General features: G+C 44.7%; 1 protein-coding gene across 1 annotated transcript; it reads left to right on the top strand.

Moving 5' to 3' along the window:
• The first annotated feature begins 9,906 nt into the window (after positions 1–9,906).
• Positions 9,907–19,749, top strand: LOC123130922 (cysteine-rich receptor-like protein kinase 10). The gene is made up of 8 exons (XM_044550712.1): positions 9,907–10,678; positions 10,767–10,874; positions 15,570–15,585; positions 17,927–18,080; positions 18,465–18,675; positions 18,863–19,103; positions 19,196–19,346; positions 19,447–19,749. The coding sequence occupies exons 1-8, from the start codon at positions 9,907–9,909 to the stop codon at positions 19,747–19,749; spliced, it is 1,956 nt and encodes a 651-aa protein (XP_044406647.1).
• The last annotated feature ends 1,541 nt before the right edge of the window (positions 19,750–21,290 follow it).

Consider the following 21,290-nt stretch of genomic DNA (forward strand, 5'->3'; position numbering starts at 1 on the left):
TTTCTTTAATATGTAGATATCGGAGGAGGTAAAGGAGACGCGTACTTCGCCGAGCTAGACTCCGACTTCTCTGAACCAGGCAAGCATGTTTGAACCTTTGATATGATGAGTGTTTTGCATGGTTGCTTGAGTAGTTTTTCTCATGGCGTGTTTATATAAGCATTTGTGAATGTTATGTGCATGCAAAGGAAGCTACCGGTGAGCTTCGAAGTTCGATGTGTCCTTATGATGATAAGGCAACACGATCATGTGGTGACATGATGGGTTGCAAGCTGGTATTGTTGAAGCATGCCAGTCTTATGCCAACCATTAACTCCAGTTCTAACGTGGGTCAAGTATCGATCCCGTTCGTTTCCCCTTCGTGCTGCCACATGTTTTCTGCAAAGAGTGCGGTTTAGTAAGTTGCAAACCTCTTTCCTGGTACACACCAAACAGAGGGACAGCGATGAGGGTTCCATGGCCCTGGATTAAAGCCAGTCATCCGGTCAGGGGGCATGGGTGTTTCCGGTTGGGACCGAGAGGGGGGCACCCCTTAGAGCGTGCGATATAAATTTGATCCCATGCTATTCGAGGTTGTAGCCTCCCCGTCTTAATGTTTTTCTTGAACGTCGCCGAGGGTGATCCCTGGCAACGGAATGTGGAATGGGTGTGTACTGGTTAGACGTGTTTCTTCTAAAACACCGTAAACGGAACTAGTCCTTGTGACTACCGAAATCCGTTGGCTGTGGTAAAGAGTACAAACTCTGCAGAGTCAAAAATCATTCGAGTATCCATGTCCACGAGCAAGGACTTGGACATCATCTCCGTGTCAGTCTCAACCTCAGTGGCAAATCTCAGTGTCAAACCGAGTGGCAGTCTCCGGAGAATGAATTTGAAACTGAGAGTGGTAAACTCGGCTGAAGGTTATTTATGTGAATGGACTAACCAGCTTATTATTATATGCTGAGTATTTCCTTGCGACGATTTAAATTCATGAGCTATTTAAATTCGAATGATAAACTATAAGCCCTTTATGTGATGTCGCTCAGACGTCTTACTGTGGCATCATTGTCATTTACTTTTCAACATAAGCCCTTTATGTGATGTCGCTCAGACGTCCGACTGTGGCATTATTGTATTTACTTTTCAATATAAGCCCTTTATGTGATGTCGCTCAGACGTCCGACAGTGGCATTATTGTTACTTACGTTTCAATAAAAGCCCTTTATGTGATGTCGCTCAGACGTCCGACTATGGCATTATTGTTACTTACGTTTCAATATAAGCCCTTTATGTGATGTCACTCAGACGTCCGACTGTGGCATCATTGTCATTTACTCTTCAATATAAGCCCTTTATGTGATGTCGCTCAGACATCCGACTATGGCATTATTGTTATTTAATTTTCAATATAAGCCCTTTATGTGGTGTCGCCTCGATGCCCGACTGCGGCATGTTAAATTTATTTTCACCTTTCGAGGCGTCGCTTCAGACACCCGATCGGTCTTCAGTTATTTTTATTGGGATTTCGGGAGGACTACCGCCTGATTTCCTCTTATTTATGGTGCAGTGCAAATCTATTATTTGATTGTGCATACTAACCTGCTCATGTGCATCATGTTTACATTTGTTATATCTTATGTCCGAACTGTCTTGCGAGTACATTCAAAGTACTCACCTGGCTTGTTGATTTGGCCAGATGTTGATGAAGGCGATCTTATGGATGAAGAGTTCGATAGCGAGTCCGACGCCTAGAGGAGTCCCAGTCAGTCACGTGCGACACTGGAATTGTTCACTTGTATTATACACGCTTCCGTCACCCAAAAAAAATCATCAAGCCTCACTCCGACGCTTGATGAGCTGTAAGATTTCAGAGTCATGTCACCCACTTCACTATGACATTTCCACCACCACCTTTTTACGACTCATTAGTTATGCCACCCTACCCTTGTGCCATATCCTCCTTTATGTATAATATAGGCGTGCTTGTAATAAATTGTTGAGCATCCTCAGATCAACCATGTATTATATTTAGTACTGCTGGATTTCTGTATCAAGATTTTGTCTGCCAGTAAGAAGAATTCTTCTGTACTGGTCAACACAAAGGTCGGCTTTTCAAGAAATGTTTTATTGGAAAGGCGGTCCTGACATTCGCCTGTGAGTTTTTTGGACTTTTTTATCACCCAACAATTTCGGTTGGAGTGGTTGGAAGGCTTCTCTAATGTGTCGTGGATTTGGCAAGGCCTATCCAGAATTGTGTCTAGTCTAGACGGGCAGTCACCATTGCCTTTAGGTGCTTTATTTCGGGGTCTGGACTTCTGGTTTCAGAATCCGGCATTCATTGTCGTATCCTCCCCCTTGCCAATAACGATTTATTCTTGCTCTTGCTCCATCGGGGCTTTCCATTTCCACCCCGAACCTCGGAGGTACCTGGTGTCTGGATTTGTGTTTTTTCAAGCAACCCAACTGTCTTCGCCTGCGCAAAAGCGGGTCATGAGGGAAGTAAGGGATGCCACCATTCTTTTTTTGTCCTAGCCGAGCTGATGTACAAGCCATTCGTCCATGAAACTATGATTCAAGCTAGAGAAGGCTTCGGCATCCGGACAGTCAACGATCTGACTTTTCTTGGTCAAGAATTGGTTCCAAAACTGTCGGGCAGATTCTCTGGGTTGTTGCGTGATGTGATTTAGGTCATCAACATCCAGAGGCCGGACATAGGTGCCCTGAAAGTTTGCTTGAAAAGCGTCCTCCAGCTCTTCCCAGTAACCTGTAGTCTTGGGGAAGGCTTTTCAACCACTGTCTTGCAGGGCATTTAAGCTTTAGATGCAAATATTTAATGGCATGGAGGTCATCTCCTCGTGCCATTTGGATGTGGAGGAGGAAATCCTCTATCCATACAGATGGATCTGTAGTTTCCTCGTATGATTCAATGTTCACAGGCTTGAAGCCTTTCCGGAATTGATGATGTATTACCCTCTCTGTGAAGCACAAGGGGTGTGCAGCACCCCGAACTCGGACTACGTCGCATCGGCGGTCTTTGGCCCTCCTAATCTTCTCCTGTTCTCGGAATCTACGGTTTCGGTTTAACCGGTCATAGTGTCCTTCCTGGTATGCGGGCAGGTCCTCTCTGGGTCCATAGATGGCCCTGGTACGACCTCCCGAGCATCTAGGTCATGCCGGAGGTCGTACTCGTAAGCGGGCTGCACTTGATCCTTGCTGTGACAGCGAGGTGGGGCGGCTAGTGTTGGGCCTCGTCAGCTTCCCTGTCCCGCCCTCTACAGGGTCGGTCTGGTTGTTCGGTGTTTGTATACGTCGGGTGTGTTGGCTCGATAGCCTCATCATCGAACTGTGGCAATAACGTTTGTTTATGATAACTCTTGGTTGGCTGATCGCGGTCGTACCCCTCTTCGGCAGCTAGGACTTTGGTCCATTGGCCGTTGAGGGTGTCCTATTCAGCCTTGATTTTGCCTTTTTTTTCTTCTTTAGGCTGCGAGTGGTGGCTAAAATCCTTCGCTTGAACCGTTGTTGCTCCAAAGGGTCTTCGGGGATGATAAAATCGTCCTCCCTGAGACTGGCCTCCTCTTCAGAGAGTGAGAGGTAGTTTCTATCCTCGGAGTCTTCATGGCTTTCCGGATTGAGCGGGTCCTCCTGCCCCGCGGGGTCATCCTGATGATGTTCGTTGGTTGCGCCTCCAGCGAGGTCATCCGTATTATTTACGGTGACATTCTCCGCTGAGTCTATGTTGCTTACATGGCTGCGACGTGGCCTTGATCGACGGTGTTTTTTTCGGTGTTTGGGCGACTCATCTCTGGGCTTTCCTCGGTCCGGCTCAAGAGTTTCGTTGCCATCATTTGGGGAGTCCACCATGTAAATGTCGTAGGTGGATGTGGTCGAACAGTGGTCCGTGATAGGGGGACCGACCCCAGCATTAGCCGTGGTTACGTCCTCCTTGTCCATGTATTCGGCACTCTCCGAATTATAGTCTAACATATCAGTTAAATCGTCGGTAGTTTTTACCGAACAGGTGGTGGATTGGGTGCAAAATTCCCTGTTGAACGCCTCAAAGGGTCGGTGATTGAAAGGCAAAGGGTAGGTTCGCCTAGATGGTCATTTTCTGAATTCATTCTAGCGCCTTGTTCAATATATCAAGGGTTACGGCCATGAGGGCTCTAGGCCAGACTTCGTGGTGACGAAGTGGAGGTCGGTCTGTGACTCAGCCGATCCTTGGCCCTGGACGAACCATCTTCAAGATTCAGGACCGAAACCTCGAGGGGCACCGAATTGTCCTCAAAAACTAAGGTGGTGTTATGACCCTCCCGTACACCTTCCATGCCAATGTTTGAGGTCGGGTCATTTTGGGCCGGGGTGACCCCTGGCTGCTATTCACCGACTTAGGGTGCGGGCTCGAGGCTAGCAGGGTCTTGTTGGGGAGGAGCTCGGCCGAGATCGAATCTTGGCCTCTGACCTATGGTTCTACCTCGAGGGCCGGGGATAAATCTTCCGCCGATGTGAGTTCGGTTGACGGTGGGGTAAAATCCCCTTTCTCAGGGAGTCCTTCCTTGCTCGGATTCACAGATCAGATCGGGGGTGTACGTCGGAGTAGGTGCGGCAAGGCCTGCGAGTGTTGTGAATCCGGTGAAAACCAAATCCCCCCGCACGTTAGTGATGTACTCCAGATTGCCGAATCGAATCCGGTGTTCGGGAGCGAAGTTGTTGACCTGGTCAAGATGGCTGGTCGAATCAGCGTGCAGCACAATGCTGCCAAAAGCTAAGAGCTATCCAGGGACGAAGAGATCCATGGAACTGATGTCCTCTCCAGGGACTAGGAGAGCCATCGATACTTCTGGTGATCCAACAACGGAACTCTCAATGAAAGCACCAATGTCGGTGTCAAAACCGGCAGACCTCGGGGTAGGGGGTCCCGAGCTGTGGATCTAGGATCGATGGGTAACAAGGGACGACGAGCACAATGTTTACCCAGGTTCGGGCCCTCTTGAAGATCTAAAACCCTACATCTTGCTTGATTGTATTGATTGTATAACGCGGTTTATAGAGTAGATCTACCTTGAGATCAGCATGAGCTGAACCCTAGGCTATGAGGGATGAAGATACCTCTCCCCCTAATGACTACAACCCTCGGTTTATATAGACACCGATAGGGTTAGGGTTACTGAAGATAGATTACAATTAGGAATCAAAGAGATCATATGCCTTATTAACTTGGAGGGCACTCCACGGCTTCATAGATCTCCTGTCATAGTACGGCTTCACCAGTCCGGCCCACGTATAATGGGTCGTAGCCCAGAGGAACCTTAGTCCATGACTCCCTCAATGTTCCTCACCAGAGTGGTATGGTAATCCTGTCCTGGAAGTCATGTTGGTGGACAACGGCGAACCTACGAACTATGAAGAAGCTATGATGAGCCCAGTTTCTGATAAATGGCTTGAGGCCATGAAATCTTAGATAGGATCCATGTATAAGAACAAAGTATGGACTTTGGGGGACTTGCCAGATGGTTTTTGAGAATAAATGGATCTTCAAGAGGAACACAGATGCTGATAGTAATATCACTGTCTATAAAGCTCGACTTGTCAGAAAAGGTTTTTGACAAGTTCAAGGGTTGACTACGATGAGGCTTTCTCAACAGTAGCGATGCTTAAGTCTGTCTGAATCATGTTAGAAATTGTCGCATTTTATAATTATGGAATATGCCAAATGGACGTCAAAACTGCATTCCTTAACGGGTTTCTTAAAGAAGAGTTCTATATGATGCAACCATAAGGTTTTGTTGATCGTAAATGTGGTAACAAAGTGTGCAAGCTCCAGGGATACATCTATAGACTGGTGCAAGCATCTCGGAGTTGGAATATATGCTTTGATGTGGTGATCAAAGCATATGGTTTTATACAGACTTATGGCGAAGCATGTATTTACAAAAGGTGAGTGGGAGCTATGTAGCATTTCTAATATTATATATGGATGACATATTTTTGATCGGAAATGATATAGAATTTCTAGATAGAATAAAACGATACTTGAATAAGAGTTTTTTTCAATGAAAGAACTCGGTGAAGCTACTTACATAGTGGGCATCAAAATCTATACAGATAGATTGAGACACTTAATAGGACTTTCACAAAACACATACCTTGACAATGTTTTGAAGAAGTTCAAAATGGATCAGTCAAAGAAAGGGTTCTTTCCTGTATTGTAAGGTGGGAAGTTGAGTAAGACTCAAAACCCGACCACGGCAGAAGATAGAGAGAATGAAAGTCATTCCCTGTGCCTCAACCATAGGTTCTATAAAGTATGCCATGCTGTGTACCATACATGTTGTGTGCCTTGCCATGAGTTTGGCAAGGGGGGTAAAATAGTGATCCAGGAGTGGATCACTGGACAACTGTCAAAATTATCCTTAGTTACCTAAGAGGACTAAGGAAATGTTTCTCAATTATGGAGGTGATAAAGAGTTCATCGTAAAGGGTTACGTCGATGTAAGTTTTGACACCGATTCGGATGACTCTGAGTCTCAATATGGATACAGATTGAAAGTGAGAGCAATTAGCTAGAGTAGCTCCATGAAGAGCATTGTAGACACAAAAATTTGCAAAATACATACGGATCTGAATATGGTAGAGCCGTTGACTAAACCTCTCTCACAAGAAAAACATGATCACACCTTAGTACTCTTTGGGTGTTAATCACATGGTGATGTGAACTAGATTATTGACTCTAGTAAACTCTTTGGGTGTTAGTCACATGGCAATGTGAACTATGGGTATTAATCACATGGCGATGTGAACTAGATTATTGACTCTAGTGCAAGTGGGAGACTGATGGAAATATGCCCTAGAGGCAATAATAAAATGGTTATTGTTATATTTTCTTAATCATGACAAAGGTTTATTATACATGTGTGGATACATAAACAAAATTTGTGTTCCTAGTGAGACTCTACTAGAGTAGTTCGTTGATCAAAGATGGTTAAGGTTTCCTGACCATAGACATGAGTTGTCATTTCATAATGGGATCACATCATTAGGAGAATGATGTGATGGACAAGACCCATCTGTTAGCTTAGCATATGATCGTTCAGTTTATTGTTACTATTTTCTTAATGTCAAATACATATTCCTTTGATCATGAGATCATGCAACTCCCGGATACTGGAGGAATACCTTGTGTGCTATCAAACGTCACAATGTAACTGGGTGATCATAAAGATGCTCTACAGGTATCTCCAAAGGTGTCTGTTGAGTTGGCGTGAATCGAGATTGAGATTTGTCACTCCGTGTATCGGAGAGGTATCTCTGGGCTCTCTCGGTAATACACATCACAAGCAGCTTGCAAGCAAAGTGACTAAGGAGTTAGTTACAAGATGATGTATTATAGGACGAGTAAAGAGACTTGTCGGTAATGATATTGAAGTAGGTATGAAGGTACCAACGATCGATTCTCAGGCAAGTAACATACCGACAAACAAAGGGAATGACGTATGTTCTCATAAAGGTTCGACCGATAAAGATCTTCGTAGAATATGTAGGAACCAATATGGGCATATAGGTCCCTCTATTGGTTACTGACAGGAGAGTCGTATCGGTCATGTCTACATCATTCTTGAACCCGTAGGGTCCGCATGCTTAACGTTTGTTTATGATATAACATTATATCAGTTATGTGAGTTGATGACCGAATATTGTTCAGAGTCCCGAATGAGATCACGGGCATGACGAGGAGCTCCAGAATGGTCCGGAGGTAAAGATTGATATATAGGGCGATAGTATTTGGTCACCAGAAAGGTTTCGGAAGTACCGGGTATTTATTGCAGTGCCGGAAGGGGTTCCGGGAGGCCACCGGTAAGCGGTGGGACATATGGGCCAAGGGGGGAAGGACACCAGCCCACAAAGTGGCTGGCGCGCCCCTCCACCCCTGCCCACGAGCCAAGGAGGGAGGGGGAGGAAGGGGAGGCGCCCTAAGGTAGCCAGCCCCCCTTTCCTTCCTCCCCATGTCCAAATATGGAAGGGGGCGTGGCTTGGCAGGCCTCTAGGGCAGCTGCCGACCACTTGGGGCGCCTTAGGGCTGCCTCCTCTCCCCCTCCACCTATATTTATGAGAGGAGGTTGAGGGGCAACACACACCACAATTCCCTAGCCGTGTGCGACGCCCCTCTCCATCTAGTTCATCCTCGATCATGCTTTCGAAGTGCTCAGCGAAGCCCTGCGGAGATTGTAGCATCACCCCCGTCATCACACCGTCGTCCTGTCGAAACTCATCTACTACTTTGCCCGTCTTGCTGGATCAAGAAGGCGAGGATGTCATCGAGCTGAACATGTGCTGAACGCGGAGGTGCCATACGTTTGGTACCTGATCGGTTGGATCATGAAGGTGTACGACTATATCAACCGCGATGATAAACGCTTCCACTAAGCGGTCTACGAGGCATACTCTCCCCTCCCGTATCTATGCATCTCCATGGATAGATCTTGCGTGTGCATAGAATATTTTTTTGTTTTCCATGCAACATTCCCCAACAAGTAACTGGTGGCAATCTCGCCCAAATCGAGTGCACATAAGAGAAGAGAATGATTCCGAGTCAAGACAAGCCAATTTCATCTGGATAGAGTGCAACCACACCGAAGCAGGACCAGCAAAATTTAGTGAAGCCATAGGGACCCAGTGAGTCTCCTGGATGTTGAACATGGTGAGATACTGCTCAAAGAGCATACGCCATAGCGCGCGGGTTTTCACCATCGAACACCGGGAACATAATGGAAGGATGAGCTTGGCTGAGGCAGGTGAGGATGTGGCTGGCGTGTGTGAACGGTGAAGGTAGTGAGAGAGGTGATTATGGGGTGGAACTGACCGTTGGCCGGGAGGGGCGCTGGTGTGTGTCCCGGTGCCTGCCCCTGATGCAGATGAAGTTCGCCGGGGTCCATGGACCCGATGGGGTGCGCCGCCGCACTTGAGTTGGTGACGGGAAGACCACTGCTCGCCAGGGGCGGGTGCATTGAAGCATCCTCGAGTGCTGCCTCTGTCTCCGCCAACGCGGCTTGGTCGCGCGCCTGCTGCAGATTGGAGACCGAGGTGGCGAGGTTGTCCACACGCTTCTCCAGATCCGGTCACCATGATAACAGGTCGTCGATCTTCGCGGTCTGGGCTTGCATCGCGGCAGTGTTGGCGTCGAGCGAATTCCGGAGCGGGTCGAGGTAGCTCTTGATGGCCGGATCCATCTCTTTGAGCCGCTGACGACCGTCGCGGAGCCGCCAGGTTTCAATGAACTGCGCCAGTGGAGAGGGGACCAAGGATCGATGGCGGTTCTCATACTTGATGTGAGGAGCTTGATCTAATAATCTCTCTTACGAATTGGGCAGTAGCCGATCTATCTCAGTTGGTACAATTTGGAGTACAAGAATTGGGGAATTGCAAGAGGAAGAACAGGAGAGGGGTAGGTGTGCAAGACGGTGCCATGTCGTCCGTACCGCGATCCTCTGAATACCGATCCACTCGCTGCCCAGCTATTTGTATCTCCCTCTAGTTCACCCACTCGTCCGTTTGTTGGCCCTCCGCTGATGAGTGGGTCTTGCTGCGGCCGCTTCTGTAGCTGGGTCGGGTTGACAGGGATCCTAACAATACCTGGCCTGTAACTGAATTTTTATTTTTCTCACAAACAAAAACTGAATCTTTATTTTATTAATGAAACACCTATTACCATGAAAATCTCATCATTCTCTCTCTATTCCTCTTACGGCCCGCACTCCATCCTAGTATGGAATGGTAAGAGAGTTTGGCACACTCCAGATCTAGTCAACCTGATTATTAGTCGAGGTGCATCATGCGCCCACACGCGTGATAAATAAGTGCACCGAGTTGATCATCTGCGAGAAGAAAAACCAAGAAGCGGTTCTAGCTAGTCGGGCTGGCGTCGCCATGGCGACCGTCGTCGGCATCGTCATCCTGCTTTTCCAATTCAAACCGTTCCTGGCGGCCGCCGATGTATTCTGCGACAATCTTAAGGTCGTCGCCGCGAGCCTCCCCAAGAACATCTCTTCTTCCCCGGTACACTTCGCTACCGCCACCTTCGGCCAATCCCCCGACGTGGTCTACGCGCTTGCGCTCTGCCGCGGTGACCTCCTCAACGACACCGCCTGCGGCGAGTGCGTCACTAACACGTTCAAACTAACGCCACCGCCGCCGCAGCAGTGTTACCGCACCGCCCTCTACTCCGTGGCCGCCTACTTCGCCGTCAACCCCTGTGTCCTTGCCTACTCTGCCGACAACATCCTCGCGCCCGGCAACGGCGACGACATGTTCTTGGAGTTTTGGACCGCCAAAAACGTCACCGGCGACGTCCGCCTCATCACCGGCCTTATCCATGAGCTGCTCGTGGCGACCGTGGAAAAGGCGGCCAGCACGGAGCCGACGCGGTTCGCCACGGGAGTCGTGGACAGTCGCACCACCTTCCCATTGGTGTATTCCCTGGCGCAGTGCACGCCGGACCTGTCCGCCGGCGACTGCTTGGCGTGCCTGCGTCGTCTCCTCGGGAGGATCAACTCCACCACGTCCCAGTTTATCGGAGGGCAGATGTACGACATACGGTGTAACTTCAGGTACGAGTCGTTTTCGTTCTACGGTGGGGAACCAATGTTGCGTCTTGGGCCGTCATTGGCGCCCGCGGGAGCTCCGACTCCGACCAACAAGAGTAAGTCCCCATGGTTTGCTCTTAATTTCAGTCAAGTATAAAAGACCGAGTCAGAGGCTTAATCGGCAAGTTATCATGTTGATGTCAGGACGTATCAGCAAGCCGTGGGTAATTCCCATAGTTGTGGTGCCTCTAGCAGCAGCAACGTTTCTCTGCTTCACGTTTTATTCTCGTTGGGTCAAAGGTATGGTAATTTGTTCATGAAATTGTTGTTGCTCCATTGGTTCAACTTTAGACTTTAGTTCTATATCGTTCTAAAGTTGAACCGATGGAGCAACAACAATTTCATCTACCTAATAATAGCCTGAATTCTTAAACGCGCAGCTGTGCTCGTTTGTCATGGCTGGCGCACGCGCTACACGACAAGAAATTATATGCTCCTGTCTCCCGCCTCTCTCTCGAACGTGGTCCCAATTAATACACAGCCCACAGAATGGAATTAACGCATAGAGAAAGGAGCTGGTCCACCGTGTCTCAGTGTGCCCATCCATGTCGCGATTTCCCAGCAAGATCTCATGTTGCATACATTTAATTTGCGTTTCCAAAATTTCAAAAAGACATAACTTTTGAACCGATCATCGAAACTCAAATTTGTTTTCACGTCTAGGTTCCACGCGACGAGCTCTTCAAAACTAGATCCCATATGAGTATGTTTTGACTAACTTTTATTATGAGCAACTTTGGGTGAAACGGAAGCAACTATAGTGCTATAGGAAAGCAACTTACTGCCAGTCTGCGTAGGATGACTGTGTATCATCAAAAATCCCTTTGAAGTTAGCTAGCTTCACCTCTAAGTTTCCTACCATAACTAGTTTAGTTTTGCCTCTAAGTTGATAGTATTGTAGGCAACTTAGTTTTCGAGCTAGGCTAATATTTATCCTAAGCTGCCTGCCATGACTAGCGAATGGCTTAACATCATCCTTAGTTGCATAAAATACTTTTCGGTATGCTAAGCAACTTAGTTTCATGGACATGCAACTTAGTAATACTTATGGACAACTTTTCAATGTATTAGAGGCAACTGAAAAAAGTAATGTCAGGCGACTAAGCATCACCGTTAGGCAACTTCAGAGTGTTTGTAGGCAACTTAGGAAAACAATAATAAGCAAGGGCACAATATTTGCGTGCCATGACTAATGAGTAGCTTAACATCATCCTAAGTTGCCCATATATGGAAAGATTCATCTACTATAGTATGTTGTTCTTTCACGAACTCGTCTGACCAACCATATGAACCCAACGATGAAATAACATGCATTAATTTCAGTACAAGAAAATTCCAAAAGGCTATAACTTTCAAACTGCGTGTTGGAATTATGATCCGTTTTCATCATTAGGTTCCTCGTGATGAACTCTTCAAAACTAGATCCCATATGAATATGTTTTGATTGTTTTTTAAAGCAACTTTGATGCTAGATGAGGCAACTCTAGTGCTAAACTGGAGCAACTTTAATGCTAGATGAAGTGCATTGTGTGTGTTAGTGATTCACCTACTAGCCTACTAATAGTTGTGTGCAATAGTCTAATGGATGTTTATCATGGTTGTTAAGTTGCATACATCAAAAACTAAGTTGTCGATAGTTTAGTTGCCTACGATACTGTGAAAGTTGCTTACCGCAGAGTGGAAAGTTCTCTAACATGGCTTCTAAGCTGCCTGCCTCAAAAACCAGGTTTCCTATATTGCTACGAAGTTTCCTACACACCCCAAATTGCCTAAAATAGTATGAAAGTTGTCCATCAAGGGACCTAAGTTGCCTACAATGTTGAAAAGTTTTTGTGGGATATAAGTTGTCTATCATGATTTCAAATTTTGAAACTATGTGGAGATGGATGGTGTGAGCTACCGAGCACGTGGGTGTTAGCTAGCCATTTCGTGGGTGTTGACTGGTTGCATAAGTAGGGACAGATGATAAGTTGCATAGGGAGTGATGAGAAGTTTCATAGGGGGTGGATTAGACAGTTGCCTACAAGCCTACACAAGTTGTTCATAATTTTTGCATGAGTTGCCCGTGAAAATTATTAAAATCTCCAGATATAATGATGGAAAACACACATGGGTTGCTTGTTGAATGCACTGGAGTTGCACAAAAACACCCCAATAGTTGCTAACTTTTTTGTGTGATACACAGGTTTCATAACGATCTTAAAATGCCAGTCATCTGAGCATCACCGATAGGTAACTTCATAGTGTTTCAGGCAACTTAGGAAAAACACAATGACAAGCAGCTTCATAATTGTAGGCAACTAATATGCAAAGTTAGACAACTAAGCAGTAATGATAGGTAACTAATTATCAATAGCATGTAACAGGACATCAATGGTAGATCAATTTCATAGTATTGTAGGCAAGTGGGCATCACTGATAGGCAACTGAATATCCATGGTAGACAACTGGGCAACCATGGTAGGCCAGTTGTGATAATTTTAGCATTTTTACACAAACCAACCTAATAGACAGTCCTTCTAGGCAAAAAAAATGAAGTTGCTTTACTGTAGCACTAAAGTTGCCTCTATCATACCCAAAGTTGCCTCGAAAAAAATTTCGACAAAACATATCTATGTGAGATCTAGTTTTGAAGAACTCATCGCGAGAAATCCAGCTGCGAAAGAGAAATTAGATTTCGATGCTTAAATCAAAAGTTATAGCTTTTTAAACTTTTTGGACCTCCAAATAAATGCACGTGGGACAAGATTCATTTTTTGGTGGACTACGTCGGGTGCACCAGCAGGTCTTTCCATATTTGAAAGAGCGCTTGATCCTACCAACGGGCGCTCGCGCACCTGCTAGCCACGTCCTAATAATAAAGCATGTAGGGTTTCGGCCCGTCCGTCGCACCGTTTTGCAAAAAAGCCCCTGCGTTTTTATGAAATCAACTCGCAGTCCTGATTTAAGTCACATCGAACTTTCGAAAAAAACCCTGACTTTTTAGGTATTCCATCCGCGGATCATATTTAAGTCAAACAAATGATTTTCGAAACCATCCATATCTTTTATACCGTAACTCCGATTTAAACATGTTATATATGAAATTTGATTAGAAAAATATGTAGAATATGAATATAAGATTTTTTAACCTGCTAAGTATTTATAAATATTATTTTGGAAGATATTAAGTCAAACAAATAGTTTTTAAAATTATACATATTTGGTAACCGTAACTCCGATTTTAACATGTTATATATAAAATTTGATTAAAAAATATATGAAATCTGAATATGATGTTAATTTTACCTGTTAAATATTTTTTAGATATTGTTTTGGAAGCAAACTTATAACTATAGCGCACGATCCATTTTTCTTTCGTACAGGCGGCGATCCGGGTTGCAAATAAACACACACTATAGTCATGTAGGGAAAAGAAAACATCGAGAAATACACATGCATACCTCTGAATACATCACAGGGGAAAACAACAGATTTCTCATCACGAGTGTGTGTGTGTGTGTGAGAGAGAGAGAGAGAGGAGAGGGAGGAGAGAGAGAAAGAGAGAGAGAGAGAGAGAGAGAGAGAGAGAGAGAGAGATCTTAGGATTAACCACATTCAAACACGTTTTGGTTTGTGTGAACACTAAGGCCATCATCGGCGAGGGTGAGAAGAAGGATAAGCGGCAACACAAATATGACGCGTCGCTAAAATAAAGGAGATGGACCTATTGTGGTCTTGAGTGATGGTTCTTCGGTTAAGAGTGTGTGTTGTGTTTTTCTCCCGTTGCAACGCACGGGCTCTTTTGCTAGTGTATACCTATCTACTAATAAAAGAAATAGATATTCTTGGTCCGTCGTTGTTTTTGCAGAAAAACCCTTCACTTTTTAAGAGCCAACCCGCAATCCAGAAAAAAGCTTGTCCCAGAATTTCTACTCCCTACATAGGTCGGCCAGTCCCTAGTGTGGGCCAAGGTGGGCCTGGTTCACTTCTTTTGATAAGAAGGAAAAATATATACCCATAGAACTTGAGACCTCCACTACCGACCACAACATAACAACCAACTCACCTATCATTTGTTCCAGCAATGCTAGACCTACGTACTGATTCATACGTAACTAATGTAATGGCTTCGTTGGCTTTTTTTGGTTGGAAGAAATAAGGGGGAGGGGGCCCACCCAGTTGAAATCAGGGGGCGGAGAGGTTATAGTTAGGAAATTTACGTAAGAATTCATAGGTTCCTTCGTAGGTGTAGCATTTTTGCATTTGTTCCATGTGCAAAACCTGATCGTTACCTAATTACGAGTTGCCTATCAAATGGAAACTATCTGGAAAAAATGCACGTGTCAATTAAAAAAATCCTGCTAAATATGGACATGAAGATGCCAATAAAAGTGAAAGACCCGAAGGATGTGCAGGATTTTTTTTGCGGGGTAAAGGGGATTGTATTGATTAAGTAAGAGTCACATTACAATCCCGAAGGAGAAGGCCTAAAATTTCTTCAGGGCGTGATCCTTACTATACCACAGTTCGACCCTCCTGTCGACCAAATCTAGCGAGAAGATGGCTAGCATAGTTCCGGCCACGGGGTATTTTACTAATAGTGAACCTTCTACCCGAGCTCAAGAGGTGCTTCACCTCGCTGACAAGGTGTCCCAGGTGAGAGAAGTCCCGAGAGTTGTTATTAATCATGCTGACGAGCTCGGTGGAATCAGTCTCCACCAGCACATCATGTTGGCTCCACTTTAAGGCAAGGGATATGCCCTCCAGACAGGCACACAACTCGTCTTCCAATGCAGAACCACACCGCCGCAAGGACCGACACGAGGAGAACATGATTTGTCCCTCCGCATCTCGCAGGATCATACCAGCCCCTGCAGCTCCAGTGGATTCCAGAAAAGCACCGTCCACGTTCAGCTTGACCTTCCCATCTGGTGGTTTCTCCCAATCCTTGGCCTCCTCAGGTAGCCTTACAGGGGCCGCGGTCGCTGTTGGCGCCGACGCCGGTGCCGGCCCGACTGCAATGCCTTTTCCCTTGATGATCTGCTCCGTAGACTGTTCCAAAATATTCGTGAGGCTAAACATATAGCTGCATAGGAACCGTCGGGAGCCTTCAATAGAGGGCATTGGTTTAGCATGAGTGTGTTCGTTTCTGACATACCACACCCTCCACAGAACCATTAGGATATGAGCACACTCATCAGGGGAACGAGGTAGGATGAGCTCCGGGACCCATTCCCCTTGTAGCCGCTCCATTATTGCATGTGATGGGAGTGTCCAAACCTCACGCATGGCATTCCAAAGTGCACGTACATGTGGACAGCGGTATAGGGCGTGAAGGACATCTTCCTGCTCATGGCCACATATCAAACACACACCAGTAATAGGGATATGGTGGCCCTTCTTGTTGTCCTTCGTTGCTAGTGAGTTTGTGATTGCCGGCCATGCAAACGTCCGGACCCTAGGGGGTACCAGCAGACTCCAGATCTTCTTCCAGATTTGGTGGTCTCCACTTGGGCTATTGCTCGCAGCCGGAACATTGCGCGCACTCTCCGTCAGATTCAGACCTAGTCTGTAGGCACTACGGACAGTAAATATTTCATTTTTCTCCAGTTGCCAGGCGAGGAAGTCCGGTTCACCACACGGTGAGGTGCGGATTTTGAGTATTGTACAAACATCAATCGGTGCAAAATTCGCCCACACAGCAGCCTCATCCCATGCGCCGTACTGATCCAGCAGACTAGAGACCTGGATGAGTCTCGATCGGCCACGGGGGCCAATTGGTTTGAGTGAGGTAGAGCGTGGTAACCAATTATCCCGCCAAATGCGAATTGATTCTCCTTTCCCGATACGCCATATCATGCCTTCTTTGAGCAGCTCCAAGCCATGGGCAATGGCCGTCCAGGTGGATGATGGATGCCCGGTGAAGACCATGTCTAGGAGGTTTCCTTGCGGATAGTAGCGCGCCTTCAACACACGGGCACATAGACTTTCAGGAGCCTGTAGCAGTCTCCATGCTTGATGTGCGAGGAGTGCCTGATTGAAAATTCTCATGTCTTTGAACCCCATGCCACCTTGCCCTTTTGTCCTTGTCATCTTGTACCAACTGAGCCAATGTGAAGACCGAGAACGGAAGCTTGAAAAGTCCCATAACATACGTTGGTAATGCTTGGGCAATCGACTTAATTAAAATTTCCTTTCCACTCTGAGCCTGGTATGAATTCCCCCATAACATGATGCATTGGGTCAGCTTGGATTGAAGGTTCTAAAATTTCCCACGCTTCATACGGCCTTCCGGGGTCGGTAACCCCAAATATTTTGCTTCAAACACTTGCTTCTCAACTTGGAGTGTTTGTTGGGTTGCTTCCTGGTCCGCCAACGGGCATTGCTTGCTGAATTGGATGGAGCACTTGGCCGGATTAATTAACTGGCCCGTGCAAGTAGCAAAGTTGTCAATTACATTCTTGATCCTATTAGCTTGTTCCTCTTTCGCTTTGAAGAATAAGAGTGTATCATCGGCGAAGAAGAGGTGGGACACCCCAGGATTTGCAGGAAATTGACTCCAATTATATGGATTGTGGGGTTTATTGGAGAATTAAGTGGGATTTCAGGAAACCCAATAAAAGACCACATGCATGCTGTATTTCTTTCCATGAAATGAAATTTTCATGACATAATTGGCCGCATTTCTTTCCATCAAATGGAATTTTCATGATATAACTGGCCGCATTTCTTTCCATTAAATGGAATTTTCTTCACGTAATTGGCTCCCTAATAAATGTTATTGTGCTGAAATTTATTAGATAGCCCAACAATTAAGTCACTTTAAACAGGGAGAAGACGTTGCACCCCATAAGAAAAAATATAATTAAAAGGCAGCACAACATCTTCACACGTTTTTTGGAACAAACATAAAAGAATTCTCTCAAAAACCAGAAACATACAATAAAATATAGTATTATTTAGATGCATATATGGGAGTACAAGATGCGTAATATGCCTTAGATGATAGATAGGGTTAATTCCCACTATATAGAAATCAGTGTTGGGATATCAAAGTTATGTAATCGACTTTTGTTCCCAGTAACAAAATGGATAATTGAATTTTGTTGTGCTAAATTTTCATAGTCTAATTTTTAAAACATCTTTAGGACATATTAGTACATGGTTTTTTCATTATTTAATTTTACATGTTGTTTTTTCTAGACGCAAAGATATTTTTTTATTCCTGTTGCAACGCACGGGCATATATATTTCCTATTATTAGTTAATGAAAATATTATTACAATATTACACGGGTTCTCAATCATATATTCAGGGTCAAGGCGTGCTCAGGATATGGAGGGAGAGAAACAACTAGTTTGGCATGGGAAGAATTCAGAGTTCTCCGTGTACGATTACGAACGGGTACAGGACGCCACAAATAATTTTTCAGACGGAAACAAACTTGGACAAGGTGGCTTTGGCACTGTCTACAAGGTAAATTCGTATGTCTCTATTAGATTTTTATCTTCTGTTGGAACAGTTCCAAGAAGGGTTAACATGACTGTATGCATAAGAGTTATTATTATACCACCGAAATAATGGGAGCAAGGGATAGAGTGCATGCAGATCGGAAGAACATTTTTTTCTGGTAAATGGCGCTTTTATTAACTCAAAATGTAGCATTAAGAAGAAACATCTCATTCACCCAAAAAAAAAGAAGAGAAAATCACATAATAAGAATATGTCGAACCATTGTACAACTAAAATGCACATAATCAACACAAACTCACACACACAAAGTAAATTTATAACACTAACATGAACAAAATCATAAAAAGACGCATGGGGAGAACATAACATCTGGTAGTTTTTTCTCAGGGCCAGTTTCGTGAGGGATTGGAGATAGCAGTAAAGAGACTGGCTTCACATTCAGGACAAGGTTTCATAGAGTTCAAAAATGAAGTCCAACTCATAGCCAAACTGCAGCACACGAATTTGGTTAGGCTCTTGGGATGTTGCTCTCAAGAAGATGAGAAAATATTGATATATGAGTACTTGCCAAACAAAAGCTTGGATTTCTTCATCTTTGGTATGCCTTTCCTTTTCTTATTTTTGTTTAGATGTACTTTTTAGATGCATCAGAATAATTCAAAATTACTTGAAATATTATAATTGTCATGAGCCCTATGTTTCTAGTTTCATTCCCTAAGAAACTATACCTTTGACGATTTTCCACATTTCCCCCCATTTTATAATAATATCCAATTGATGTGCAGATGAAAATAAAAGAGCTTTGTTGGATTGGTCCCAACTTGTAGCAATAATCGAAGGAGTGGCACATGGACTTCTTTACTTACATAAGCACTCCCGGTTGCGTGTCATACATAGAGATCTTAAGCCAAGCAACATTCTCTTGGACAGTGAGATGAATCCAAAAATTTCAGATTTCGGGCTAGCAAAAATATTCGACTCAAATAAGCCAGAAGGGAACAATACAAGGAGAGTGGTTGGCACATAGTAAGTTTCATGCTAACAAATGAACTTGTCGATATTTAAATTTAAATTCAACTATATAAATTAATTCTGACATATATTATATACAATTTTAGTGGCTATATGGCTCCTGAGTATGCTGCAGAAGGTATCTTATCTATTAAATCCGATGTCTTCAGCTTTGGTGTTGTTGTTCTTGAGATCCTTAGCGGAAAGCGGAATTCTGGTAGCAAACAGTGTGGAGATTTCATCAATCTTCTTGGATATGTGAGCTTATATACAAACAAGCTTAATCGTGTAACAATGTTTATGTTCATTTTCTCTATATATAACCCTAGTTGTGCGGGTTTTTTTCTTTTGCAAATAGGCATGGCAATTATGGGAAGAGGAAAGATGGATTGATCTCATCCATGTGTCATTGGTTCCTGAGAGTCACTCAACAAAGCTGATGAGGTGCATTAATATAGCATTGCTTTGTGTACAAGAGAATGCAGCTGATCGACCAACCATGCCAGATATTGTTGGAATGCTAAGAAGTGAGACAATGATCATAACTCAGCCTAAGCAACCAGCATATTTCAATGTAAGGGTTGGAAATGAAGAGGCCCTGACTCCACTTGAGTCATGCAGTATTAATGATATGATTGTATCAGTCACAAGTCCTAGATAGCATAGTTTGTCATGTCATGTGTTTTTTACTGCCCGGTGAAGTATTCATGATAGCATAACTATTGTGTAATGCAAAATTGTAAGTGGAGTTACAAATGTGAGATTATGTCTTGTCAAGTACTCCCTCCGTCTACATGTATAGAACGCTCTAGGAGCTCCACCGCGACCAAGGCACATGGTGATAGGCCAAAATTATATTTGAAATTGCGGAAATGAGTCTATGACATGCCCTAAAAACACAACGAAAGGATTGAGATGTTCATGCATGGAAAGGGGGTCCAAGAAATTCATGGGGGCTGCATGGGGGAGCCAGACCAGGGAATTTCTGGGTTACGAGGAATTTTAATTGTAAGAACAACTAGTATACTCTTGAAATACCTAATTCACACCAGGCACCCCATACACCTGGACGGAGGGAGTATGAAAGATGCTTTGTAGCTCGAGTACTCATATGTGAGCATCTTCAAGAGTCTCCACAGGTCCAAGAACAATCTTCCAATAGAGGAGCTAAATTTTTTGGGGAGCCAAGAGCATGCATCTCAAGAAGATCCGCTTTCGGCAATAGTTTCCTATTACAGGGTAAGATGACATAAAAACATGCTCCAACAGATTCCCTTTAGCCAGTATTTTTTGGTTATCACCAAAATCATCCCAACTTCCCCTATATAGGCCCATCCACATCGGCGAAAAAAACGTATCCACCTTCCCACGCACGCACCGGTCCTTCATCTCCATGCCTCCATCACGGAACTACCACACACCACCGCCACACCTACATACGCCATCGCCAGCCATTAAGGGCCACCCCAGGGGCTGTTGATCGCCACCGCCACCATCAGCCATGGCGCGGGCCACCGTTGCCCCATCTCCAGCAAGCCCCACGGTTGCGTGTGGGACTCCTGCCACCGCCACACTGCCCCCACTCGCTTGGGAGGTGTCGCCATGCGTCCATGGGACGTTGCGTTTGCGAAAAGCCTAGGGCAAAGAAGGCAAAGAAAATCACTTCGACGGTACCTCTGGCGACCATCATCACATCCCCTTCATTGACCATGGGTGTCACCGTGTCTGAGGCTGACGAGTACGATAACGCCAAGGACTTCGATCCTCCTATGCCTGAAAGATTAAATTTTTCTATTGTACTTCGATCCTATGCAATGTTTGAATTATGAATGATGATGTAGTGATGTTTCAAATTATCAATGATAGATTGTTTATGAACTTGATGAATGAATATATTTTTATATTTAGTCAGTACTCATTTATGAACTTGATGAATGAATATGTCTACATAGACCATATTTGATTGACCAAAACACATACAGTGGAGTTGATGATGAAGTTGTTGAAGTTACCCCTACAACAAAAAAGATAGTGGGGAGGTCAAGAAACTATTGATGGAGGAAGATAAGAAAAATGGCCATGTCATGGTAGAGTGTGTGCATCAATAGCAGGGACCAATCAAAAACAGGAAGTTTTATTGGAAGCGTATTGATGAAAACTAATTTTGCAATGTGGTAGTATGATCTGAATGCACGATCAGGT

This window comes from Triticum aestivum, chromosome 6A (assembly GCF_018294505.1).
Source record: "Triticum aestivum cultivar Chinese Spring chromosome 6A, IWGSC CS RefSeq v2.1, whole genome shotgun sequence".
In the NCBI taxonomy this organism is placed as follows: Eukaryota; Viridiplantae; Streptophyta; class Magnoliopsida; order Poales; family Poaceae; genus Triticum; species Triticum aestivum.

What these genes read in the sequence shown, in the direction of transcription:
- LOC123130922 (XM_044550712.1), top strand. Translation starts at nt 9,907, where the DNA reads ATGGCGACCGTCGTCGGCATCGTCATCCTGCTTTTCCAATTCAAACCG. An exon ending in TCCGACTCCGACCAACAAGA is followed by an intron (nt 10,679 to 10,766) that starts GTAAGTCCCCAT and finishes TGTTGATGTCAG; the next exon opens with GACGTATCAGCAAGCCGTGG. An exon ending in TCATCAATCTTCTTGGATAT is followed by an intron (nt 19,347 to 19,446) that starts GTGAGCTTATAT and finishes TTTTGCAAATAG; the next exon opens with GCATGGCAATTATGGGAAGA.